General features: G+C 34.1%; 1 protein-coding gene and 2 long non-coding RNA genes across 3 annotated transcripts; all 3 read right to left on the bottom strand.

Moving 5' to 3' along the window:
• Positions 1 to 6: 6 nt before the first annotated feature.
• LOC114573603 (mucin-2-like) lies at positions 7 to 13,953 on the bottom strand. The gene is made up of 49 exons (XM_028605879.1): positions 13,932 to 13,953; positions 13,723 to 13,794; positions 13,578 to 13,616; positions 13,364 to 13,435; positions 12,444 to 12,482; positions 12,164 to 12,235; positions 11,987 to 12,055; positions 11,707 to 11,778; positions 11,562 to 11,600; positions 11,348 to 11,419; positions 11,173 to 11,241; positions 10,893 to 10,964; positions 10,717 to 10,785; positions 10,503 to 10,574; positions 10,358 to 10,396; positions 10,144 to 10,215; positions 9,999 to 10,037; positions 9,785 to 9,856; positions 8,410 to 8,448; positions 8,196 to 8,267; positions 7,276 to 7,314; positions 6,996 to 7,067; positions 6,820 to 6,888; positions 6,540 to 6,611; positions 6,395 to 6,433; positions 6,181 to 6,252; positions 6,006 to 6,074; positions 5,726 to 5,797; positions 5,550 to 5,618; positions 5,336 to 5,407; positions 5,191 to 5,229; positions 4,977 to 5,048; positions 4,832 to 4,870; positions 4,618 to 4,689; positions 4,473 to 4,511; positions 4,259 to 4,330; positions 4,084 to 4,152; positions 3,804 to 3,875; positions 3,268 to 3,306; positions 3,054 to 3,125; positions 2,134 to 2,172; positions 1,854 to 1,925; positions 1,678 to 1,746; positions 1,398 to 1,469; positions 1,252 to 1,290; positions 588 to 659; positions 443 to 481; positions 229 to 300; positions 7 to 125 (listed from the first exon to the last, which is right to left on the bottom strand). The coding sequence occupies exons 2-49, from the start codon at positions 13,745 to 13,747 to the stop codon at positions 7 to 9; spliced, it is 2,937 nt and encodes a 978-aa protein (XP_028461680.1). The 5' UTR covers positions 13,748 to 13,794; positions 13,932 to 13,953.
• A 987-nt stretch (positions 13,954 to 14,940) lies between these two features.
• On the bottom strand, positions 14,941 to 15,754 carry LOC114573762 (uncharacterized). The gene is made up of 3 exons (XR_003694945.1): positions 15,736 to 15,754; positions 15,591 to 15,629; positions 14,941 to 14,993 (listed from the first exon to the last, which is right to left on the bottom strand). It is a non-coding gene; the product is annotated as an uncharacterized LOC114573762 (long non-coding RNA).
• Positions 15,755 to 20,502: 4,748 nt separating this feature from the next.
• LOC114573761 (uncharacterized) lies at positions 20,503 to 21,850 on the bottom strand. The gene is made up of 3 exons (XR_003694944.1): positions 21,819 to 21,850; positions 21,051 to 21,098; positions 20,503 to 20,548 (listed from the first exon to the last, which is right to left on the bottom strand). It is a non-coding gene; the product is annotated as an uncharacterized LOC114573761 (long non-coding RNA).
• Positions 21,851 to 25,184: the final 3,334 nt, after the last annotated feature.

The raw sequence follows: 25,184 nt of genomic DNA, 5'->3' as shown, positions 1-25,184 counted from the left end.
TGTGTGTTAAACAGAGAGGTACAATTTAATAAACAACAATATTTCTAAGCACTTACTTGTTACAGTTGTTGGTGTTGTAGTAACTGTTGTTGTGGTCACGCCTGTTGTAGCAACTGTTGTTGATTCTGACAAGAAAAAAAATCATTATGTGTGTTAAACAGAGAGGTACAATTTGATAAACAACAACAACTAGTTATGGAATGCTACGTCATCTTTTGAAAAACGTACTGGTAACTGCAGATGTTGGTGATGATGTGGTAGTTGTGGTGTTTGGATGTGTTGTAGCAATAGGTGTTGAATCTGCAATGGTCATTTTGTTACCATATGTTATTGCTTGTTATACAAACCAAATCTATTCTAGCCCAAATTACTTACTATAATGTTTTATTACTGTACATATTTTCTGGACAAGTATGCCATTTAATTATTTCTAAGCACTTACTTGTTACAGTTGTTGGTGCTGTAGTAACTGTTGTTGAGTCTGAAAAGAAAAGAAATCATAATTATGTGTGTTGAAGAGAGAGGTACAATTTGATAAACAACAACAACTAGTTATGGAATGCTACGCCATCTTTTCAAAAACTTACTAGTAACTGCAGATGTTGGTGACATCGTGGGTGTTGTGGTGTTTGGATGTGTTGTAGATATAGGTGTTGAATCTGCAATGGTCATTTTGTTACCATATGTTATTGCTTACAATACAAACCAAATCTATTTAGCCCAAATTACTTACTATAAAGTTTTAGTACATATTGTATGGACAAGTATGTCACTTAATTATTTCTAAGCACTTACTTGTTACAGTTGTTGGTGTTGTAGTAACTGTTGTTGTGTTCACACCTGTTGTAGCAACTATTGTTGAGTCTGAAAAAGAAAACAAATCATAATTATGTGTGTTAAACAGAGAGGTACAATTTGATAAACAGCAAGAACTAGTTATGGAATGCTACGCCATCTTTTGAAAAACATACTGGTAACTGCAGATGTTGGTGATGATGTGGGTATTGTAGTGTTTGGATGTGTTGTAGCAATCGGTGTTGAATCTGAAAAGAACATTTTATAATCAACAAACAGTCATCAAGTATTACAATATGAAAGGCATAGTCACATCCAAATGTAACAGTCATTTTGTAACCATATGTTATTGCTTTCAATACAAACCAAATCTATTCTAGCCCAAATTACTTACTATAAAGTTTTAGTACATATTTTATGGACATGTATGTCACTTAATTATTTCTAAGCACTTACTTGTTACAGTTGTTGGTGCTGTAGTAACTGTTGTTGAGTCTGAAAAGAAGAAAAAATTATAATTATGTGTGTTAAACAGAAAGGTACAATTTGTTAAATAACAACAACTAGTTATGGAATGCTACGCCATCTTTTGAAAAACATACTGGTAACTGCAGATGTTGGTGATGATGTGGGTGTTGTAGTGTTTGGATGTGTTGTAGCAATAGGTGTTGAATCTGAAAAGAACGTTTTATAATCAACAAACAGTCATCAAGTATGACAATATGAAAGGCATAGTCACATACAAATGTAAGGGTCATTTTGTTACCTTATGTTTTTGCTTGCAATACAAACTAAATCTATTCCAGCCCAAATTTCTTACTATAAAGTTATACTACATATTTTCTGGAAAAGTATGTCACATAATTATTTCTAAGCACTTACTTGTTACAGTTATTGGCGTTGTACTAACTGTTGTTGTGTTCACACCTGTTGTTGCAACTATTGTTGAGTCTGAAAAAGAAAACAAATCATAATTATGTGTGTTAAACAGAGAGGTACAATTTGATAAACAGCAAGAACTAGTTATGGAATGCTACGCCATCTTTTGAAAAACGTACTGGTAACTGCAGATGTTGGTGATGATGTGGGTGTTGTAGTGTTTGGATGTGTTGTAGCAATAGGTGTTGAATCTGAAAAGAACATTTTATAATCAACAAATAGTCATCAAGTATTACAATATGAAAGGCATAGTCACATCCAAATGTAACAGTCATTTTGTTACCATATCTTATTGCTTTCAATACAAACCAAATCTATTCTAGCCCAAATTACTTACTATAAAGTTTTAGTACATATTTTCTGGACATGTATGCCACTCAATTATTTCTAAGCACTTACTTGTTACAGTTGTTGGTGCTGTAGTAACTGTTGTTGAGTCTGAAAAGAAAATAAATCATAATTATGTGTGTTAAACAGAGAGGTACAATTTGATAAACAACAACTAGTTATGGAATGCTACGCCATCTTTTCAAAAACTTACTAGTAACTGCAGATGTTGGTGACATCGTGGGTATTGTGGTGTTTGGATGTGTTGTAGCAATAGGTGTTGAATCTGCAACGGTCATTTTGTTACCATATGTTATTGCTTGCAGTACAAACCAAATCTATTATAGCCTAAATTATTTAATATAAAGTTTTAGTACATATTTTATGGACAAATATGTCACTTCATTATTTCTAAGGACTTACTTGTTACAGTTGTTGGTGTTGTATTAACTGTTGTTGTGTTCACACCTGTTGTAGCAACTATTGTTGAGTCTGAAAAAGAAAATAAATCATAATTATGTGTGTTAAACAGAGAGGTACAATTTGATAAACAACAACAACTAGTTATGGAATGCTACGCCATCTTTTAGAAAAACTTACTAGTAACTGCAGATGTTGGTGACATTGTGGGTGTTGTAGTGTTTGGATGTGTTGTAGCAATAGGTGTTGAATCTGCAACAGTCATTTTGTTACCATATGTTCTTGCTTGTAATACAAACCAAATCAATTCTAGCCCAAATTACTTACTATAATGTTTTATTATTGTGCATATTTTCTGTACAAGTATATGCCACTTAATTATTTCTAAGCACTTACTTGTTAGAGTTGTTGGTGTTGTAGTAACTGTTGTTGTGTTCACACCTGTTGTAGCAATTATTGTTGAGTCTGAAAAAGAAAACAAATCATAATTATGTGTGTTAAACAGAGAGGTACAATTTGAAAAACAACAAAAACTAGTTATGGAATGCTACGTCATCTTTTAAAAAACGTACTGGTAACTGCAGATGTTGGTGACATTGTGGTAGTTGTGGTGTTTGGATGTGTTGTAGCAATAGGTGTTGAATCTGCAATGGTCATTTTGTTACCATATGTTATTGCTTGTTATACAAACCAAATCTATTCTAGCCCAAATTACTTACTATAATGTTTTATTACTGTACATATTTTCTGGACAAGTATGCCACTTAATTATTTCTAAGCACTTACTTGTTACAGTTGTTGGTGCTGTAGTAACTGTTGTTGAGTCTGAAAAGAAAAGAAATCATAATTATGTGTGTTAAAGAGAGAGGTACAATTTGATAAACAACAGCAACTAGTTATGGAATGCTACGCCATCTTTTCAAAAACTTACTAGTAACTGCAGATGTTGGTGACATCGTGGGTGTTGTGGTGTTTGGATGTGTTGTAGCAATAGGTGTTGAATCTGCAATGGTCATTTTGTTACCATATGTTATTGCTTGCAATACAAACCAAATCTATTATAGCCCAAATTACTTACTATAACGTTTTATTACTGTACATATTTTCTGGACAAGTATGTCACTTAATTATTTCTAAGCACTTACTTGTTACAGTTGTTGGTGTTGTAGTAACTGTTGTTGTGTTCACACCTGTTGTAGCAACTATTGTTGAGTCTGAAAAAGAAAACAAATCATAATTATGTGTGTTAAACAGAGAGGTACAATTTGATAAACAAAAACAACTAGTTATGGAATGCTACGTCATCTTTTAAAAAAACATACTGGTAACTGCAGATGTTGGTGATGATGTGGGTGTTGTGGTGTTTGGATGTGTTGTAGCAATAGGTGTTGAATCTGAAAAGAACGTTTTATAATCAACAAACAGTCATCAAGTATGACAATATGAAAGGCATAGTCACATCCAAATGTAACAGTCATTTTGTTACCATATGATATTGCTTTCAATACAAACCAAATCTATTCTAGCCCAAATTACTTACTATAAAGTCTTAGTACATATTTTATTGACAAGTATGTCACTTAATTATTTCTAAGCACTTACTTGTTACAGTTATGGGTGTTGTAGTAACTGTTGTTGTGTTCACACCTGTTGTAGCAACTGTTGATGAGTCTGAAAAGAAAAAAAATCATAATTATGTGTGTTAAACAGAGAGGTACAATTTGATAAACAACAACAACTAGTTATGGAATGCTACGCCATCTTTTGAAAAACGTACTGGTAACTGCAGATGTTGGTGACATTGTGGTAGTTGTGGTGTTTGGATGTGTTGTAGCAATAGGTGTTGAATCTGCAACGGTCATTTTGTTACCATATGTTATTGCTTGTTATACAAACCAAATCTATTCTAGCCCAAATTACTTACTATAATGTTTTATTACTGTACATATTTTCTGGACAAGTATGCCACTTAATTATTTCTAAGCACTTACTTGTTACAGTTGTTGGTGCTGTAGTAACTGTTGTTGAGTCTGAAAAGAAAACAAATCATAATTATGTGTGTTAAACAGAGAGGTACAATTTGATAAACAACAGCAACTAGTTATGGAATGCTACGCCATCTTTTGAAAAACTTACTGGTAACTGCAGATGTTGGTGACATTGTGGTAGTTGTGGTGTTTGGATGTGTTGTAGCAATAGGTGTTGAATCTGCAATGGTCATTTTGTTACCATATGTTATTGCTTGTTATACAAACCAAATCTATTCTAGCCCAAATTACTTACTATAATGTTTTATTACTGTACATATTTTCTGGACAAGTATGCCACTTAATTATTTCTAAGCACTTACTTGTTACAGTTGTTGGTGCTGTAGTAACTGTTGTTGAGTCTGAAAAGAAAAGAAATCATAATTATGTGTGTTAAAGAGAGAGGTACAATTTGATAAACAACAGCAACTAGTTATGGAATGCTACGCCATCTTTTCAAAAACTTACTAGTAACTGCAGATGTTGGTGACATCGTGGGTATTGTGGTGTTTGGATGTGTTGTAGCAATAGGTGTTGAATCTGCAATGGTCATTTTGTTACCATATGTTATTGCTTGCAATACAAACCAAATCTATTATAGCCCAAATTACTTACTATAATGTTTTATTACTGTACATATTTTCTGGACAAGTATTTCACTTAATTATTTCTAAGCACTTACTTGTTACAGTTGTTGGTGTTGTAGTAACTGTTGTTGAGTCTGAAAAGAAAATAAATCATAATTATGTGTGTTAAACAGAGAGGTACAATTTGATAAACAACAGCAACTAGTTATGGAATGCTACGCCATCTTTTCAAAAACTTACTAGTAACTGCAGATGTTGGTGACATCGTGGGTATTGTGGTGTTTGGATGTGTTGTAGCAATAGGTGTTGAATCTGCAATGGTCATTTTGTTACCATATGTTATTGCTTGCAATACAAACCAAATCTATTATAGCCCAAATTACTTACTATAACGTTTTATTACTGTACATATTTTCTGGACAAGTATGTCACTTAATTATTTCTAAGCACTTACTTGTTACAGTTGTTGGTGTTGTAGTAACTGTTGTTGTGTTCACACCTGTTGTAGCAACTATTGTTGAGTCTGAAAAAGAAAACAAATCATAATTATGTGTGTTAAACAGAGAGGTACAATTTGATAAACAAAAACAACTAGTTATGGAATGCTACGTCATCTTTTGAAAAACATACTGGTAACTGCAGATGTTGGTGATGATGTGGGTGTTGTGGTGTTTGGATGTGTTGTAGCAATAGGTGTTGAATCTGAAAAGAACGTTTTATAATCAACAAACAGTCATCAAGTATGACAATATGAAAGGCATAGTCACATCCAAATGTAACAGTCATTTTGTTACCATATGATATTGCTTTCAATACAAACCAAATCTATTCTAGCCCAAATTACTTACTATAAAGTCTTAGTACATATTTTATTGACAAGTATGTCACTTAATTATTTCTAAGCACTTACTTGTTACAGTTATGGGTGTTGTAGTAACTGTTGTTGTGTTCACACCTGTTGTAGCAACTGTTGATGAGTCTGAAAAGAAAAAAAATCATAATTATGTGTGTTAAACAGAGAGGTACAATTTGATAAACAACAACAACTAGTTATGGAATGCTACGCCATCTTTTGAAAAACATACTGGTAACTGCAGATGTTGGTGACATTGTGGTAGTTGTGGTGTTTGGATGTGTTGTAGCAATAGGTGTTGAATCTGCAACGGTCATTTTGTTACCATATGTTAATGCTTGTTATACAAACCAAATCTATTCTAGCCCAAATTACTTACTATAATGTTTTATTACTGTACATATTTTCTGGACAAGTATGCCACTTAATTATTTCTAAGCACTTACTTGTTACAGTTGTTGGTGCTGTAGTAACTGTTGTTGAGTCTGAAAAGAAAACAAATCATAATTATGTGTGTTAAAGAGAGAGGTACAATTTGATAAACAACAGCAACTAGTTATGGAATGCTACGCCATCTTTTGAAAAACTTACTGGTAACTGCAGATGTTGGTGATGATGTGGGTGTTGTAGTGTTTGGATGTGTTGTAGCAATAGGTGTTGAATCTGAAAAGAACGTTTTATAATCAACAAACAGTCATCAAGTATGACAATATGAAAGGCATAGTCACATACAAATGTAAGGGTCATTTTGTTACCATATGTTTTTGCTTGCAATACAAACTAAATCTATTCCAGCCCAAATTTCTTACTATAAAGTTATACTACATATTTTCTGGAAAGGTATGTCACATAATTATTTCTAAGCACTTACTTGTTACAGTTATTGGAGTTGTAGTAACTTTTGTTGTGTTCACACCTGTTGTAGCAACTATTGTTGAGTCTGAAAAAGAAAACAAATCATAATTATGTGTGTTAAACAGAGAGGTACAATTTGATAAACAGCAAGAACTAGTTATGGAATGCTACGCCATCTTTTGAAAAACATACTGGTAACTGCAGATGTTGGTGATGATGTGGGTGTTGTAGTGTTTGGATGTGTTGTAGCAATAGGTGTTGAATCTGAAAAGAACGTTTTATAATCAACAAATAGTCATCAAGTATTACAATATGAAAGGCATAGTCACATCCAAATGTAACAGTCATTTTGTTACCATATCTTATTGCTTAATATACAAACCAAATCTATTCTAGCCCAAATTACTTACTATAAAGTTTTAGTACATATTTTCTGGACAAGTATGCCACTTAATTATTTCTAAGCACTTACTTGTTACAGTTGTTGGTGCTGTAGTAACTGTTGTTGAGTCTGAAAAGAAAATAAATCATAATTATGTGTGTTAAACAGAGAGGTACAATTTGATAAACAACAACTAGTTATGGAATGCTACGCCATCTTTTCAAAAACTTACTAGTAACTGCAGATGTTGGTGACATCGTGGGTATTGTGGTGTTTGGATGTGTTGTAGCAATAGGTGTTGAATCTGCAACGGTCATTTTGTTACCATATGTTATTGCTTGCAGTACAAACCAAATCTATTATAGCCTAAATTATTTAATATAAAGTTTTAGTACATATTTTATGGACAAATATGTCACTTCATTATTTCTAAGGACTTACTTGTTACAGTTGTTGGTGTTGTATTAACTGTTGTTGTGTTCACACCTGTTGTAGCATCTATTGTTGAGTCTGAAAAAGAAAATAAATCATAATTATGTGTGTTAAACAGAGAGGTACAATTTGATAAACAACAACAGCTAGTCATGGAATGCTACGCCATCTTTTAGAAAAACTTACTAGTAACTGCAGTTGTTGGTGACATTGTGGGTGTTGTAGTGTTTGGATGTGTTGTAGCAATAGGTGTTGAATCTGCAACGGTCATTTTGTTACCATATGTTCTTGCTTGTAATACAAACCAAATCAATTCTAGCCCAAATTACTTACTATAATGTTCTATTATTGTGCATATTTTCTGTACAAGTATATGCCACTTCATTATTTCTAAGCACTTACTTGTTAGAGTTGTTGGTGTTGTAGTAACTGTTGTTGTGTTCACACCTGTTGTAGCAATTATTGTTGAGTCTGAAAAAGAAAACAAATCATAATTATTTGTGTTAAACAGGGAGGTACAATTTGATAAACAACAAAAACTAGTTATGGAATGCTACGTCATCTTTTAAAAAACATACTGGTAACTGCAGATGTTGGTGACATTGTGGTAGTTGTGGTGTTTGGATGTGTTGTAGCAATAGGTGTTGAATCTGCAATGGTCATTTTGTTACCATATGTTATTGCTTGTTATACAAACCAAATCTATTCTAGCCCAAATTACTTACTATAATGTTTTATTACTGTACATATTTTCTGGACAAGTATGCCACTTAATTATTTCTAAGCACTTACTTGTTACAGTTGTTGGTGCTGTAGTAACTGTTGTTGAGTCTGAAAAGAAAAGAAATCATAATTATGTGTGTTAAAGAGAGAGGTACAATTTGATAAACAACAGCAACTAGTTATGGAATGCTACGCCATCTTTTCAAAAACTTACTAGTAACTGCAGATGTTGGTGACATTGTGGGTATTGTGGTGTTTGGATGTGTTGTAGCAATAGGTGTTGAATCTGCAATGGTCATTTTGTTACCATATGTTATTGCTTGTTATACAAACCAAATCTATTATAGCCCAAATGACTTACTATAAAATTTTAGTACATATTTTATGGACAAGTATGTCACTTAATTATTTCTAAGCACTTACTTGTTACAGTTGTTGGTGTTGTAGTAACTGTTGTTGTGTTCACACCTGTTGTAGCAACTATTGTTGAGTCTGAAAAAGAAAACAAATCATAATTATGTGTGTTAAACAGAGAGGTACAATTTGATAAACAACAACAACTAGTTATGGAATGCTACGCCATCTTTTCAAAAACTTACTAGTAACTGCAGATGTTGGTGACATCGTGGGTGTTGTGGTGTTTGGATGTGTTGTAGCAATAGGTGTTGAATCTGCAATGGTCATTTTGTTACCATATGTTATTGCTTGCAATACAAACCAAATCTATTATAGCCCAAATTACTTACTATAACGTTTTATTACTGTACATATTTTCTGGACAAGTATGTCACTTAATTATTTCTAAGCACTTACTTGTTACAGTTGTTGGTGTTGTAGTAACTGTTGTTGTGTTCACACCTGTTGTAGCAACTATTGTTGAGTCTGAAAAAGAAAACAAATCATAATTATGTGTGTTAAACAGAGAGGTACAATTTGATAAACAAAAACAACTAGTTATGGAATGCTACGTCATCTTTTGAAAAACATACTGGTAACTGCAGATGTTGGTGATGATGTGGGTGTTGTGGTGTTTGGATGTGTTGTAGCAATAGGTGTTGAATCTGAAAAGAACGTTTTATAATCAACAAACAGTCATCAAGTATGACAATATGAAAGGCATAGTCACATCCAAATGTAACAGTCATTTTGTTACCATATGATATTGCTTTCAATACAAACCAAATCTATTCTAGCCCAAATTACTTACTATAAAGTCTTAGTACATATTTTATTGACAAGTATGTCACTTAATTATTTCTAAGCACTTACTTGTTACAGTTATGGGTGTTGTAGTAACTGTTGTTGTGTTCACACCTGTTGTAGCAACTGTTGATGAGTCTGAAAAGAAAAAAAATCATAATTATGTGTGTTAAACAGAGAGGTACAATTTGATAAACAACAGCAACTAGTTATGGAATGCTACGCCATCTTTTGAAAAACTTACTGGTAACTGCAGATGTTGGTGACATTGTGGTAGTTGTGGTGTTTGGATGTGTTGTAGCAATAGGTGTTGAATCTGCAATGGTCATTTTGTTACCATATGTTATTGCTTGTTATACAAACCAAATCTATTCTAGCCCAAATTACTTACTATAATGTTTTATTACTGTACATATTTTCTGGACAAGTATGCCACTTAATTATTTCTAAGCACTTACTTGTTACAGTTGTTGGTGCTGTAGTAACTGTTGTTGAGTCTGAAAAGAAAAGAAATCATAATTATGTGTGTTAAAGAGAGAGGTACAATTTGATAAACAACAGCAACTAGTTATGGAATGCTACGCCATCTTTTCAAAAACTTACTAGTAACTGCAGATGTTGGTGACATCGTGGGTATTGTGGTGTTTGGATGTGTTGTAGCAATAGGTGTTGAATCTGCAATGGTCATTTTGTTACCATATGTTATTGCTTGCAATACAAACCAAATCTATTATAGCCCAAATTACTTACTATAATGTTTTATTACTGTACATATTTTCTGGACAAGTATTTCACTTAATTATTTCTAAGCACTTACTTGTTACAGTTGTTGGTGTTGTAGTAACTGTTGTTGAGTCTGAAAAGAAAATAAATCATAATTATGTGTGTTAAACAGAGAGGTACAATTTGATAAACAACAGCAACTAGTTATGGAATGCTACGCCATCTTTTCAAAAACTTACTAGTAACTGCAGATGTTGGTGACATCGTGGGTATTGTGGTGTTTGGATGTGTTGTAGCAATAGGTGTTGAATCTGCAATGGTCATTTTGTTACCATATGTTATTGCTTGCAATACAAACCAAATCTATTATAGCCCAAATTACTTACTATAACGTTTTATTACTGTACATATTTTCTGGACAAGTATGTCACTTAATTATTTCTAAGCACTTACTTGTTACAGTTGTTGGTGTTGTAGTAACTGTTGTTGTGTTCACACCTGTTGTAGCAACTATTGTTGAGTCTGAAAAAGAAAACAAATCATAATTATGTGTGTTAAACAGAGAGGTACAATTTGATAAACAAAAACAACTAGTTATGGAATGCTACGTCATCTTTTGAAAAACATACTGGTAACTGCAGATGTTGGTGATGATGTGGGTGTTGTGGTGTTTGGATGTGTTGTAGCAATAGGTGTTGAATCTGAAAAGAACGTTTTATAATCAACAAACAGTCATCAAGTATGACAATATGAAAGGCATAGTCACATCCAAATGTAACAGTCATTTTGTTACCATATGATATTGCTTTCAATACAAACCAAATCTATTCTAGCCCAAATTACTTACTATAAAGTCTTAGTACATATTTTATTGACAAGTATGTCACTTAATTATTTCTAAGCACTTACTTGTTACAGTTATGGGTGTTGTAGTAACTGTTGTTGTGTTCACACCTGTTGTAGCAACTGTTGATGAGTCTGAAAAGAAAAAAAATCATAATTATGTGTGTTAAACAGAGAGGTACAATTTGATAAACAACAACAACTAGTTATGGAATGCTACGCCATCTTTTGAAAAACATACTGGTAACTGCAGATGTTGGTGACATTGTGGTAGTTGTGGTGTTTGGATGTGTTGTAGCAATAGGTGTTGAATCTGCAACGGTCATTTTGTTACCATATGTTAATGCTTGTTATACAAACCAAATCTATTCTAGCCCAAATTACTTACTATAATGTTTTATTACTGTACATATTTTCTGGACAAGTATGCCACTTAATTATTTCTAAGCACTTACTTGTTACAGTTGTTGGTGCTGTAGTAACTGTTGTTGAGTCTGAAAAGAAAACAAATCATAATTATGTGTGTTAAAGAGAGAGGTACAATTTGATAAACAACAGCAACTAGTTATGGAATGCTACGCCATCTTTTGAAAAACTTACTGGTAACTGCAGATGTTGGTGATGATGTGGGTGTTGTAGTGTTTGGATGTGTTGTAGCAATAGGTGTTGAATCTGAAAAGAACGTTTTATAATCAACAAACAGTCATCAAGTATGACAATATGAAAGGCATAGTCACATACAAATGTAAGGGTCATTTTGTTACCATATGTTTTTGCTTGCAATACAAACTAAATCTATTCCAGCCCAAATTTCTTACTATAAAGTTATACTACATATTTTCTGGAAAGGTATGTCACATAATTATTTCTAAGCACTTACTTGTTACAGTTATTGGAGTTGTAGTAACTTTTGTTGTGTTCACACCTGTTGTAGCAACTATTGTTGAGTCTGAAAAAAGAAAACAAATCATAATTATGTGTGTTAAACAGAGAGGTACAATTTGATAAACAGCAAGAACTAGTTATGGAATGCTACGCCATCTTTTGAAAAACATACTGGTAACTGCAGATGTTGGTGATGATGTGGGTGTTGTAGTGTTTGGATGTGTTGTAGCAATAGGTGTTGAATCTGAAAAGAACGTTTTATAATCAACAAATAGTCATCAAGTATTACAATATGAAAGGCATAGTCACATCCAAATGTAACAGTCATTTTGTTACCATATCTTATTGCTTAATATACAAACCAAATCTATTCTAGCCCAAATTACTTACTATAAAGTTTTAGTACATATTTTCTGGACAAGTATGCCACTTAATTATTTCTAAGCACTTACTTGTTACAGTTGTTGGTGCTGTAGTAACTGTTGTTGAGTCTGAAAAGAAAATAAATCATAATTATGTGTGTTAAACAGAGAGGTACAATTTGATAAACAACAACTAGTTATGGAATGCTACGCCATCTTTTCAAAAACTTACTAGTAACTGCAGATGTTGGTGACATCGTGGGTATTGTGGTGTTTGGATGTGTTGTAGCAATAGGTGTTGAATCTGCAACGGTCATTTTGTTACCATATGTTATTGCTTGCAGTACAAACCAAATCTATTATAGCCTAAATTATTTAATATAAAGTTTTAGTACATATTTTATGGACAAATATGTCACTTCATTATTTCTAAGGACTTACTTGTTACAGTTGTTGGTGTTGTATTAACTGTTGTTGTGTTCACACCTGTTGTAGCATCTATTGTTGAGTCTGAAAAAGAAAATAAATCATAATTATGTGTGTTAAACAGAGAGGTACAATTTGATAAACAACAACAGCTAGTCATGGAATGCTACGCCATCTTTTAGAAAAACTTACTAGTAACTGCAGTTGTTGGTGACATTGTGGGTGTTGTAGTGTTTGGATGTGTTGTAGCAATAGGTGTTGAATCTGCAACGGTCATTTTGTTACCATATGTTCTTGCTTGTAATACAAACCAAATCAATTCCAGCCCAAATTACTTACTATAATGTTCTATTATTGTGCATATTTTCTGTACAAGTATATGCCACTTCATTATTTCTAAGCACTTACTTGTTAGAGTTGTTGGTGTTGTAGTAACTGTTGTTGTGTTCACACCTGTTGTAGCAATTATTGTTGAGTCTGAAAAAGAAAACAAATCATAATTATTTGTGTTAAACAGAGAGGTACAATTTGATAAACAACAAAAACTAGTTATGGAATGCTACGTCATCTTTTAAAAAACATACTGGTAACTGCAGATGTTGGTGACATTGTGGTAGTTGTGGTGTTTGGATGTGTTGTAGCAATAGGTGTTGAATCTGCAATGGTCATTTTGTTACCATATGTTATTGCTTGTTATACAAACCAAATCTATTCTAGCCCAAATTACTTACTATAATGTTTTATTACTGTACATATTTTCTGGACAAGTATGCCACTTAATTATTTCTAAGCACTTACTTGTTACAGTTGTTGGTGCTGTAGTAACTGTTGTTGAGTCTGAAAAGAAAAGAAATCATAATTATGTGTGTTAAAGAGAGAGGTACAATTTGATAAACAACAGCAACTAGTTATGGAATGCTACGCCATCTTTTCAAAAACTTACTAGTAACTGCAGATGTTGGTGACATTGTGGGTATTGTGGTGTTTGGATGTGTTGTAGCAATAGGTGTTGAATCTGCAATGGTCATTTTGTTACCATATGTTATTGCTTGTTATACAAACCAAATCTATTATAGCCCAAATGACTTACTATAAAATTTTAGTACATATTTTATGGACAAGTATGTCACTTAATTATTTCTAAGCACTTACTTGTTACAGTTGTTGGTGTTGTAGTAACTGTTGTTGTGTTCACACCTGTTGTAGCAACTATTGTTGAGTCTGAAAAAGAAAACAAATCATAATTATGTGTGTTAAACAGAGAGGTACAATTTGATAAACAAAAACAACTAGTTATGGAATGCTACGTCATCTTTTGAAAAACTTACTGGTAACTGCAGATGTTGGTGATGATGTGGGTGTTGTGGTGTTTGGATGTGTTGTAGCAATAGGTGTTGAATCTGAAAAGAACGTTTTATAATCAACAAACAGTCATCAAGTATGACAATATGAAAGGCATAGTCACATCCAAATGTAACAGTCATTTTGTTACCATATGTTATTGCTTTCAATACAAACCAAATCTATTCTAGCCCAAATTACTTACTATAAAGTCTTAGTACATATTTTATTGACAAGTATGTCACTTAATTATTTCTAAGCACTTACTTGTTACAGTTATGGGTGTTGTAGTAACTGTTGTTGTGTTCACACCTGTTGTAGCAACTGTTGATGAGTCTGAAAAGAAAAAAAATCATAATTATGTGTGTTAAACAGAGAGGTACAATTTGATAAACAACAACAACTAGTTATGGAATGCTACGCCATCTTTTGAAAAACGTACTGGTAACTGCAGATGTTGGTGACATTGAGGTAGTTGTGGTGTTTGGATATGTTGTAGCAATAGGTGTTGAATCTGCAATGGTCATTTTCTTACCATATGTTATTGCTTGTTATACAAACCAAATCTATTCTAGCCCAAATTACTTACTATAATGTTTTATTACTGTACATATTTTCTGGACAAGTATGCCACTTAATTATTTCTAAGCACTTACTTGTTACAGTTGTTGGTGCTGTAGTAACTGTTGTTGAGTCTGAAAAGAAAAGAAATCATAATTATGTGTGTTAAAGAGAGAGGTACAATTTGATAAACAACAGCAACTAGTTATGGAATGCTACGCCATCTTTTGAAAAACTTACTGGTAACTGCAGATGTTGGTGATGATGTGGGTGTTGTAGTGTTTGGATGTGTTGTAGCAATAGGTGTTGAATCTGAAAAGAACGTTTTATAATCAACAAACAGTCATCAAGTATGACAATATGAAAGGCATAGTCACATCCAAATGTAACAGTCATTTTGTTACCATATGTTATTGCTTTCAATACAAACCAAATCTATTCTAGCCCAAATTACTTACTATAAAGTCTTAGTACATATTTTATTGACAAGTATGTTACTTAATTATTTCTAAGCACTTACTTGTTACAGTTATGGGTGTTGTAGTAACTGTTGTTGTGTTCACACCTGTTGTAGCAACTGTTGATGAGTCTGAAAAGAAAAAAAATCATAATTATGTGTGTTAAACAGAGAGGTACAATTTGATAAACAGCAACAACTAGTTATGGAATGCTACGCCATCTTTTGAAAAACGTACTGGTAACTGCAGATGTTGGTGACATTGAGGTAGTTGTGGTGTTTGGATGTGTTGTAGCAATAGGTGTTGAATCTGCAACGGTCATTTTCTTACCATATGTTATTGCTTGTTATACAAACCAAATCTATTCTAGCCCAAATTACTTACTATAATGTTTTATTACTGTACATATTTTCTGGACAAGTATGTCACTTAATTATTTCTAAGCACTTACTTGTTACAGTTGTTGGTGCTGTAGTAACTGTTGTTGAGTCTAAAAAGAAAAGAAATCATAATTATGTGTGTTGAAGAGAGAGGTACAATTTGATAAACAACAACAACTAGTTATGGAATGCTACGTCATCTTTTCAAAAACTTACTAGTAACTGCAGATGTTGGTGACATCGTGGGTGTTGTGGTGTTTGGATGTATTGTAGCAATAGGTGTTGAATCTGCAATGGTCATTTTGTTACCATATGTTATTGCTTGCAATACAAACCAAATCTATTATAGCCCAAATTACTTACTATAATGTTTTATTACTGTACATATTTTCTGGACAAGTATGTCACTTAATTATTTCTAAGCACTTACTTGTTACAGTTGTTGGTGTTGTAGTAACTGTTGTTGTATTCACACCTGTTGTAGCAACTATTGTTGAGTCTGAAAAAGAAAACAAATCATAATTATGTGTGTTAAACAGAGAGGTACAATTTGATAAACAACAACAACTAGTTATGGAATGCTACGTCATCTTTTGAAAAACGTACTGGTAACTGCAGATGTTGGTGATGATGTGGGTGTTGTAGTGTTTGGATGTGTTGTAGCAATAGGTGTTGAATCTGAAAAGAACATTTTATAATCAACAAACAGTCATCAAGTATGACAATATGAAAGGCATAGTCACATACAAATGTAAGGGTCATTTTGTTACCATATGTTTTTGCTTGCAATACAAACTAAATCTATTCCAGCCCAAATTACTTACTATAACGTTATACTACATATTTTCTGGAAAAGTATGTCACATAATTATTTCAAAGCACTTACTTGTTACATTTGTTGGTGTTGTGGTAACTGTTGTCACACCTGTTGTAGCAACTGTTGTTGAGTCTGAAAAGATAATTTCACTGTCATAATTACATATGTTAAGCTTAAGATAGACCTGACAAGTCATTGTGGGTGTTGTAGTGTTCACATGTGGTGTAACAGTAGGTGTTGAATCTGAAAAGTGCATTTTACAATCATATGTAACATTTTCTTTGAAGGGGTGTGCATAAGACTGACATAACGGTCATGAACCTGGAGTCTCAATAAATGTTTATGACTGTTACAGGTCAGATAATTAAAAAAATGTGATCTGAGTCTGGACAGTCAGATCGACTCTGACGTCACTCTAGAGCAACCGTCATCACAATTCTGCGCCGAGAACAGCAAGCCCCCAGGAACAGCGGCAGGCTTTGATACAGAAAAGGGCATAGCAGCCAACGGTGGAATTGCAACGTTTCTACCATAGACTTTACATGGCAAAAGACACTTCTATATATATCAGTGAATAAATGTTTGAGGTACATGAACTTACAAGTCGGAACACTTAAATAGTCTTTATTTAAATCATTATGTTTAAAAAGTTGTAACATGTAATAATAGCCAAATCCATAGTTCTTTAACTAGGCAGACCAACGGGGCTATGGAGGAAATAGTTATTCATAATTCAAATTGAAAGTCCAAAGAGAAAACAAAGCGAAATCAAATTAAAAATATTATTATTTTTTTTTTTTTTTCAATTTTCCATTTGGCTTTGGCTTTTGAATTTAATATTTGGCTTTTGCATTTCAATTTATCATTGGCTTTTAATTTTCATTTAATATTGTGCTTTTGAATTTCAATTTAACATTGGATTTTAATTTTCATTTAATATTTGGCTTTTGAATTTCAATTTAACATTGGATTTTAATTTTCATTTAATATTTGGCTTTTGAATTTCAATTTAGCATTGGAGTTTAATTTTCATTTAATATTTGGCTTTTGAATTTCCATTTAACATTGCCTTTTCTTTGGAAATTATAAAAAAGCAATCGATTCTATAATCTAGATCGGGAGTTTGCCATAATAGCAGCAGCAAACAACTGGAAACTTTTTACAATTTTCATCTGTTATTCCACCACTAAATTCACTATTGAGACTTTTTTATGCGATAAATTAACTGTGTAGAGTTTGAATATGGGCAGTTTTACAAACGTTGATGGCCAACTGCACATTTTCTCCGATGTTGTCAGAAGCGGCCGGGATGGCCTCCCTGCTGGCCGGCCAGTGATGTTCACAGACACCGCTGTTAGCTGGAAGTCTGAAAAAGTACACGGGCTGTACAAAAGGCCGTCAATCAGGAGTGATAGTTGTGAGTAGGCTACATGTTGGAGAATAGCGCGGACACGAACCTCACACCGCGCGCACCACCCGGAGAAAGAAAAAGGAGAGGTTGCAGTTCGGACGATGACTATCCGGTTGAGATTGTGTGTGTGTGTGTCCTTGAGATCTGACCACACACAAACACACGTAAGCAGAGCTACCCACACCCATGTTTCTACTGTTGCTTAATTAAATATAACATCAAAAGAGAGAAGTTGTCTGAGTCGTGTTTTAAACAGACACACCTGGGGCGAAGTTGGGAACCAGAATCAGCTTTAAATCCAGTCCTAATCTAGTCCTCACTAACACGGGCCCAATTATAGTAACAACATGAAAACTTCACTGTTGTTGCATGAAATGTGGTTTGTGTTTAGCTTACATCATCATTTTCTATCATGTGATACAAGACCCAGCCTAGTGGTGAAGCTGCAGACAGATGCTTAACAGTGTGCTCCCCAACAGTCAGCTCCCCCCTGCTGCTCATAAGGTGCTCTGCACCCCTTTCGTTTCAGACCCTCCCACCAGCCTTTGGGCCACGCCTCCTCATTTACATTGACATGTGTCAAGTCCAAATGAAAAGGCAATGTTAAATGGAAATTCAAAAGCCAAATATTAAATGAAAATTAAAATGCAATGTTAAATTGAAATTCAAAAGCCAAATATTAAATGAAAATTAAAATCCAATGTTAAATTGAAATTCAAAAGCCAAATATTAAATGAAAATTAAAAGCCAATGATGAATTGAAATTCAAAAGCCAAATATTAAATTCAAAAGCCAAAGCCAAATGGAAAATTTAAAAATAGTAATAATATTTTTAATATGATCTCGCTTTGTTTCTCTTTGGACTTTCAATTTCTCTTTGGACTTTCAATTTGAATTATGAATAAATATTTTCTCCATACGGGGCAGATCCGCCCTGCACTGCAGGCTCATATGACAATTGTCCCGAGTTGCTGTAGCTGTAATAATGGATATAATGGCTGTAATTCATCATGTATATTATCTTATAATACATCCGAGCGCTGTATGCTATAAAGCCTTTAACATGGATTTAATGTTATTAACGTCTCCATTCCCAAACTGCAGTTAAAAAAAAAAATTGGATTTGGGAAAATATCGGAATTGAGCATTAAGGCCTGCAGTCTAATTGTAGCCAAATACTTCTTGAGGCCGTATGGGTTGTGTAATAATAATATCATGGTGTTCTGTTTGTGCTCTTATTGATTTGCACTTTGCACACTTGTGGATGTTTTTTTTTTTTCTATTTATTAAGTCTGTTTTTATTGTTCCGATTTATTTAATGTCTGCCTTAGTCTATTTATTGATTTTTATTGTTATTGTAAGTGCAACTAAAGTTGTCAATGCCGGAGTCCAAAAAGATTCCCCAAGTGGACAATAAAGTATGTCATGAGTAGTGAAAATTAGCAAACAAATGACAGAGTTTTGATGAACTTTGAGATAGTGATAAACACGTTTGTCAAACTACAAAGCAGCAAATTAATTGCTGACATATTTTCCAATAAAAATATTTTCTTCATTAAAACAAGATTTGTTCTTCAGTCAGTCTTTTTCCAAAAGATGAGACTTAAAAAGGGGGGGACTGAACCTTGATGATATTATGTGAGGATTTGTTAGGTGCATTTTCAGGTAAGACTGACATATTTCTGCAGATAATTATCAGATAAATAATTTTTGGGGGGTAGTGCACGGCTAATCCACCAGTACTAGCTTCCTTTTGCCGGCTCTTGTAAAGACAAAGCTAAAGTAAATTGTTAAATGATATTCCATTAGAAGTTACACTTTAGTTTGATCATTAAATCAACTGCAAACATTACAAGATCATTGAGATTAGAATTTAAACAGATAAAACATAAGCCCAAAAATGGCCATGTTGTAGGAATGTTTAGATCTGTTGTTACAAAAGGTGTCGTGTCTGTAAAGAACATTTTGTAGTAAAAAATATTTCAGCCCAGATCATTCACAGAATCATAATGATTCAGCATTTTTACTGTGCATGTTTTAGATATAAAAAATTACATAGTTTATGTATAAAAAGTAATAGTAATGTTAACAAATGCATTTACCTGTTAGAATTGTCATTGGGGTTGTTGCGGCTGTAGTAGTGTTTAAATCTGTTGTATCAGTAGTTGTGGGTGTTGTAGGGTTCAGGTCTGATGTACCAATTAATGTTGTGTCTGCAAAGAACATTTTGAACCATTTTCAACTGACAATAATGGAATACACAATTGCTTCATTTAAAATCATAAAAATGACTACAGCACTTGTTAGAATTGTTGGTGTTGTAACTGTTATAGTGTTTGCAGTGTAGGATCTGAAAAGAACAGGCATTAGTTATATACTTATAATGACAATCTGATCTTGTCAGTGGCAAAAACAGCACTTTAAGCGGACGTACATTGAGAATGCGCAATTGCCCTAAATGATAACATTGCAGCATGGTTCACAGCTGCTGGTTACAGCGCTATCACTCATTTCAAAGATCTTTATTAATATTAGTTACTTGGACACAAATGCATGGAAAAATAGGTTTCAGGTTAAAAAATACCAAAATTCCACTTAAAGTTTATATCATGTTTACTATACAATTCTTTTGCATAAATAACACTTAAAAATCTGCTGTAATTTAATAAGAAACAACAGCTAATTTAACCCTATAGTATTGGTGTGGAATCTAAAAAAAGAGTGTTACCTTTACCTTATTTGTAAATACTTACTTGTCAAAGCAGTTATAGGTGCTGTTGTCGCATTTACAGGTGTTGTGTCTAAAAAAAGAAAATTATAATGATGTGTTAGGCTATGTAAAACATGTTTTTAAAGCTTCTTACATTTTTGCTATTCACAATGATTTTGCTATACACAATTTGTTGTTTGAGCAATGAATGGTATCACAACAATTAATCATAAGACAATTGTTGTTACAGTTGATATGTTTATACAGCTGTCTGGTGTTTACATCTTTTGTAGCAACAGTTGTTTACTCTTTAAATACCTGTTTATTGAAATTAATTCATTGGACTTCCCATGCACTATGGATTCCACTGTTCTTTACAATTCCATGCATGGCAGTTGATGATTTAGACATAAATATGCCAGTGTTGTCTTTTAGTTTAAAATAAAAAATAACCCTTAAAAATCTGCTGTAATTTAATAAGAAACAGCACCTACAGTAATTTAACCGTAACCCCGTAGTATTGGTGTGGAATCTAAAAAGTATTCCGATAAAATCAGAGGGGTGTTACCTTTACCTTATTTGTAAATACTTACTGGTCACAGCAGTTGTGGGTGCTGTTGTCGTATAAACAGGTGTTGTGTCTGAAAAGACAATTTAAATACCAGTTTATTGAAATCAATTCATTGGACTACCCATGCACTATGGATTCCACTGTTCTTTACAATTCCATGCATGGCAGTTGGTGATAGCAATATAGACATAAATATGCCAGTGTTGTCTTTTAGTTTACTGTCTAAGTTTATCTCTTAGTTGTTGTGGTAGTTGTAGATGCTGTAGTGACATGATTGGTTCTAGCAAAATCTCTCTAAGTTTAGGCACCAAAACATCTAGATAAGATAAAAAAAAAAAAAAGTGGTTTGGATTAAAACTCGAGTCCCCTTAAGAATTACTCCAAAGACAAAACCCCCTTTTCCTGGGTAAAAGTCTTGCGTTTTCCCTGGGACACAAACTCTGCACCCCCACTTGAAACCCCTGTGTTTTATGACCCACCCATCCACCACGACCTCCTCCCTAAATGGAGCCGAACGGTTTTATGCAGCAGCAGTTAATGTAGTGCATACAGCAATAAATACAGTACGTGAAATACATACGAATTACGGTGCATTACTATTCATAGTTATATGTACGAATGGTTCATGAAAACAGCCAGCAGTAGCTCGATAAATCAGAGTGAATAAGCAACAGAGTAAAGAGGTAAAATAAATTACCGTTTTTTGCGCACCAGGCAAAAACACATTTAGTGTGGTATAGAATAAAAACTTTACAATTACAGGTCTGAAAAATACACTGGTGTTTCGTACCATTTGGAGTTGGTGGCGATGGGCAAATGAAGAGATCTGTTTGAAAAAGAGACGGAGTCATTTAGACGGAGTCATTCCTGAAAACAAACAGTTAGTACTTACCTCACCTTATTAGTGATAATAAGTTAGCTCAAATCCCTTTAATATCGGCATAGGAAAAATCAATTGCTGATCATCCCTTTAATCGTCAATATATGAGTATATAAGTTCCAAACTGATTGCTTACTGTATTGATCAGCAGGCTGGCAGTATTGTCCATCAGGAGGAATGGCATTGATACATCCACATGTGTCATCAGTGATGTTGTCACAGGATCCATACAGGAAACACTGGTCACATGGCCAACGATACTGATCCTCACATAAACACTGGTAACCACCACTGCTCGGATAGCAAACTGGAAACATACGTATTCATCAGTGTTTTATAAAGAACACAATAACACGTTGCTTTTTGTGAAAACATTAGATGTATAGCCAAACAAATGTTTTGGATCTAAAATATTTAAGGGCGGTTACACACTGGACGCGTCGCCCGAGTGTGTCAGCCGCGTGGCGGGTCCGTTCATATTTTGGCTCCCATGTTAACAGGTTAGAGCTTTGCGTGAGACGCATGCCTGCTAGAAATAGAACCGACGCCTATTTTTCACGCGAGACGCGAGCGTGTTGGAAGCGTTTCCAGGCAAAATACAATAGGAAAATATGTTTTTATGTCATTTAGACACAAATGCATATTAATAAATGACATGTTGATGTTGAAAGCCTCTAGGTTTTGATATAAATGCAGATATATGAATGCCATTTTTTTTTTTTTTATCGATTTTCTAATATTGCACCTGTCAGTACAGAACGGAATATTCTGTAGCCTATTTTGCCGTCGATATTGCCGACGTTGTCTTTGCTGTAATCAAATCAGTATATATTTATGTTTAACATGGTATTTCATTTCATCAATGGGAAACATACATGTGTCCAGACAAGGCTAGCAGCAGCGCCGCGTCAGAAACATTTCTGGTGTGTAAAGACATAGAAAAATCCACGCTGCTGACACGCAGCTGACACGCAATAGAAACGCCACGCTCACGCCACGCCGGCAGTGTGTAACCGGCCTAAGCAAGGTGTGGGCAAGAAAACAGTGATTGTAAAATAACAGATATAACAGGGTTTTTGTAAGCGCCCTATTCACACAGGACTAGGCCTACTATTACCAAGGAACCTTATGTGATTCAGAAGTTACCCTCCCACATTTGAGTTTTGTGCGGCTCATTTTGCATGGGATGAGTGAAGTGTGTATTTTATTGACTTTACTGATATTATCCCACACAAATGATGTCAAGGCTTTCCTTTATAATTGCAAACGCAGCCAAAACAACCCGAATCACAGAGATACCAATTCGCACAAGACTAGTATTATCACACAACCTCTGCTTGGTGAAATATGATAGGTAATATGCAGTACAATTTTTATTTGACAAATTACAGACATGGCAGATTTGCACAGATTTAAGATCACGACCACCTCCGCAATTATTACAAATTACTAGAGGCCCCCAGGTAATACTAGTATGGCACCAAAAGAGCTTTGAGAGAGCATACAAAATAAATAATGGTACAAACAAGTTGTGTACAGTTACTATTCTTACCTGTAGAAATGTTGGCCTCAGAGATTTGTATGTGGTTGTTGATGGTGAAGGGGTAACTGATGCCTCTCAGAATGGTCCTCAGTTGATTTATTAGCGTAACATCTGTGGTGTTCAACTCAACAGAAATTATGTATTCATAAAGAACTGGAGGAGCTGCAGAGGGAGAAATTAAAAGGCAAGGTGAGGGACAAGATAGTCTCTTGTTTCACAATAAGGCATGACACATATTTGATGGTGTTGAATGATTAAATATTGTCCATTCAGTCTTACTTGTAGGTTGTGGAGAGGGTGTTGTCACAGGACAAGCTGTGAAGTCTGATGGAGGATAAAGAGAGAACAGTAGACATTAAGTAGAATAGAAATCTTGCAAATCTGCTTTTCCAGATGTGAATTTTGCTAATTTTGTGAAATGATTGTTCATTAATTATAGACAGTGCCAACCACAGATGTAATAAAAGACACTGTAAATGTTGCACAATGCGAGGCTTTGGCCATGATTGCTATTAGAATTGTTGCAACACATTACATGTCAAAGTTATTAACTAAATTATATTAAAAAAGTTGCTTAAACTGGCTTACTGTATTGATCAGTAGGCTGGCAGTATTGTCCATCAGGAGGAATGGAATTGATACATCCACATGTTTCATCAGTGATGTTGTCACAGGATCCATACAGGAAACACTGGTCACATGGCCAACGATACTGATCCTCACATAAACACTGGTAACCACCACTGCTCGGATAGCAAACTGGAAACATACGTATTCATCAGTGTTTTTAAAGAACACAATAACAAGTGCCTTTTTGTGAAAACATTTTATTCATAGCCAAACAGATGTTTTCGATCTAAAATGTTTAAGCAAGGTGTGACCAAGAACGCAGTGATTGTAAAACAAAAGATAAAATAGTGTTTTTGTAAGCGCCCTATTCACACAGGACTAGTATTACCAAGGAACCTCATGTGATTCATAAGTTACCCTCCCATATCTGTGTTTTTTGCGGCGCATTTTGCACGGGATGAGTGAAGTCTGTTTTTAATGGAATTTACTGTAATTATCCCCCATATATGATGTCAAGGCTTTCCTTCATAATTGCCAACGTATCCAATACAATCCCGAATCACAGAGATGCCAATTCGCACAAGACTAATACAACCGCTGCGTTGGCGAAATAGGGTAGGTCATTTGCAGTACAATTCTCATTTGACAAATTACAAATATGGCAGATTCGCGTGGATTTAAGATCACGACTACCTGCGCAATTATTACAAATTACTAGAGGCCCCGAGGTAATACTAGTATGGTACCAATAGAGATTTAGGAGAGTATAAAAACAAATGATGGCACAAACAAGTTGTGTACAGTACTCTTACCTGTAGAAATGTTGGCCTCAGATATTTGTATGTGGTTGTTGAGGTTGAAGGGGTAACTGATGCTTCTCAGAATGGTCCTCAGTTGATTTATTAGCGTAACATCTGTGGTGTTCAACTCAACAGAAATGATGTATTCATAAAGTACTGGAGGAGCTGCAGAGAGAGAAATTAAAAGGCAAGGTGAGGGACAAGATAGTCTCTTGTTTCACAATAAGTCATGACATATATTTGATGGTGTTGAATGATTAAATATTGTCCATTCAGTCTTACTTGTAGGTTGTGGAGAGGGTGTCGTCACAGGACAAACTGTGAAGTCTGATAGAGGACAAAGAGAGAACAGTAGCCATTAAG

Source organism: Perca flavescens, chromosome 18 (assembly GCF_004354835.1).
Source record: "Perca flavescens isolate YP-PL-M2 chromosome 18, PFLA_1.0, whole genome shotgun sequence".
NCBI lineage: Eukaryota > Metazoa > Chordata > Actinopteri > Perciformes > Percidae > Perca > Perca flavescens.
This window is presented reverse-complemented; position numbering and strand designations above follow the sequence as displayed.

Excerpts from the sequence above, each read along its gene's own strand:
- LOC114573603 (XM_028605879.1), bottom strand. The coding sequence starts at position 13,747 with ATGTCACCAACATCTGCAGTTACTA. Across the intron at positions 5,798-6,005 it reads AACACCCATAACTGTAACAA|ATTCAACACCTATTGCTACA; the intron begins GTAAGTGCTTAG and ends CGTTCTTTTCAG. Across the intron at positions 4,871-4,976 it reads ACCAACATCTGCAGTTACTA|ACTCAACAACAGTTACTACA; the intron begins GTAAGTTTTTGA and ends TTTTCTTTTCAG.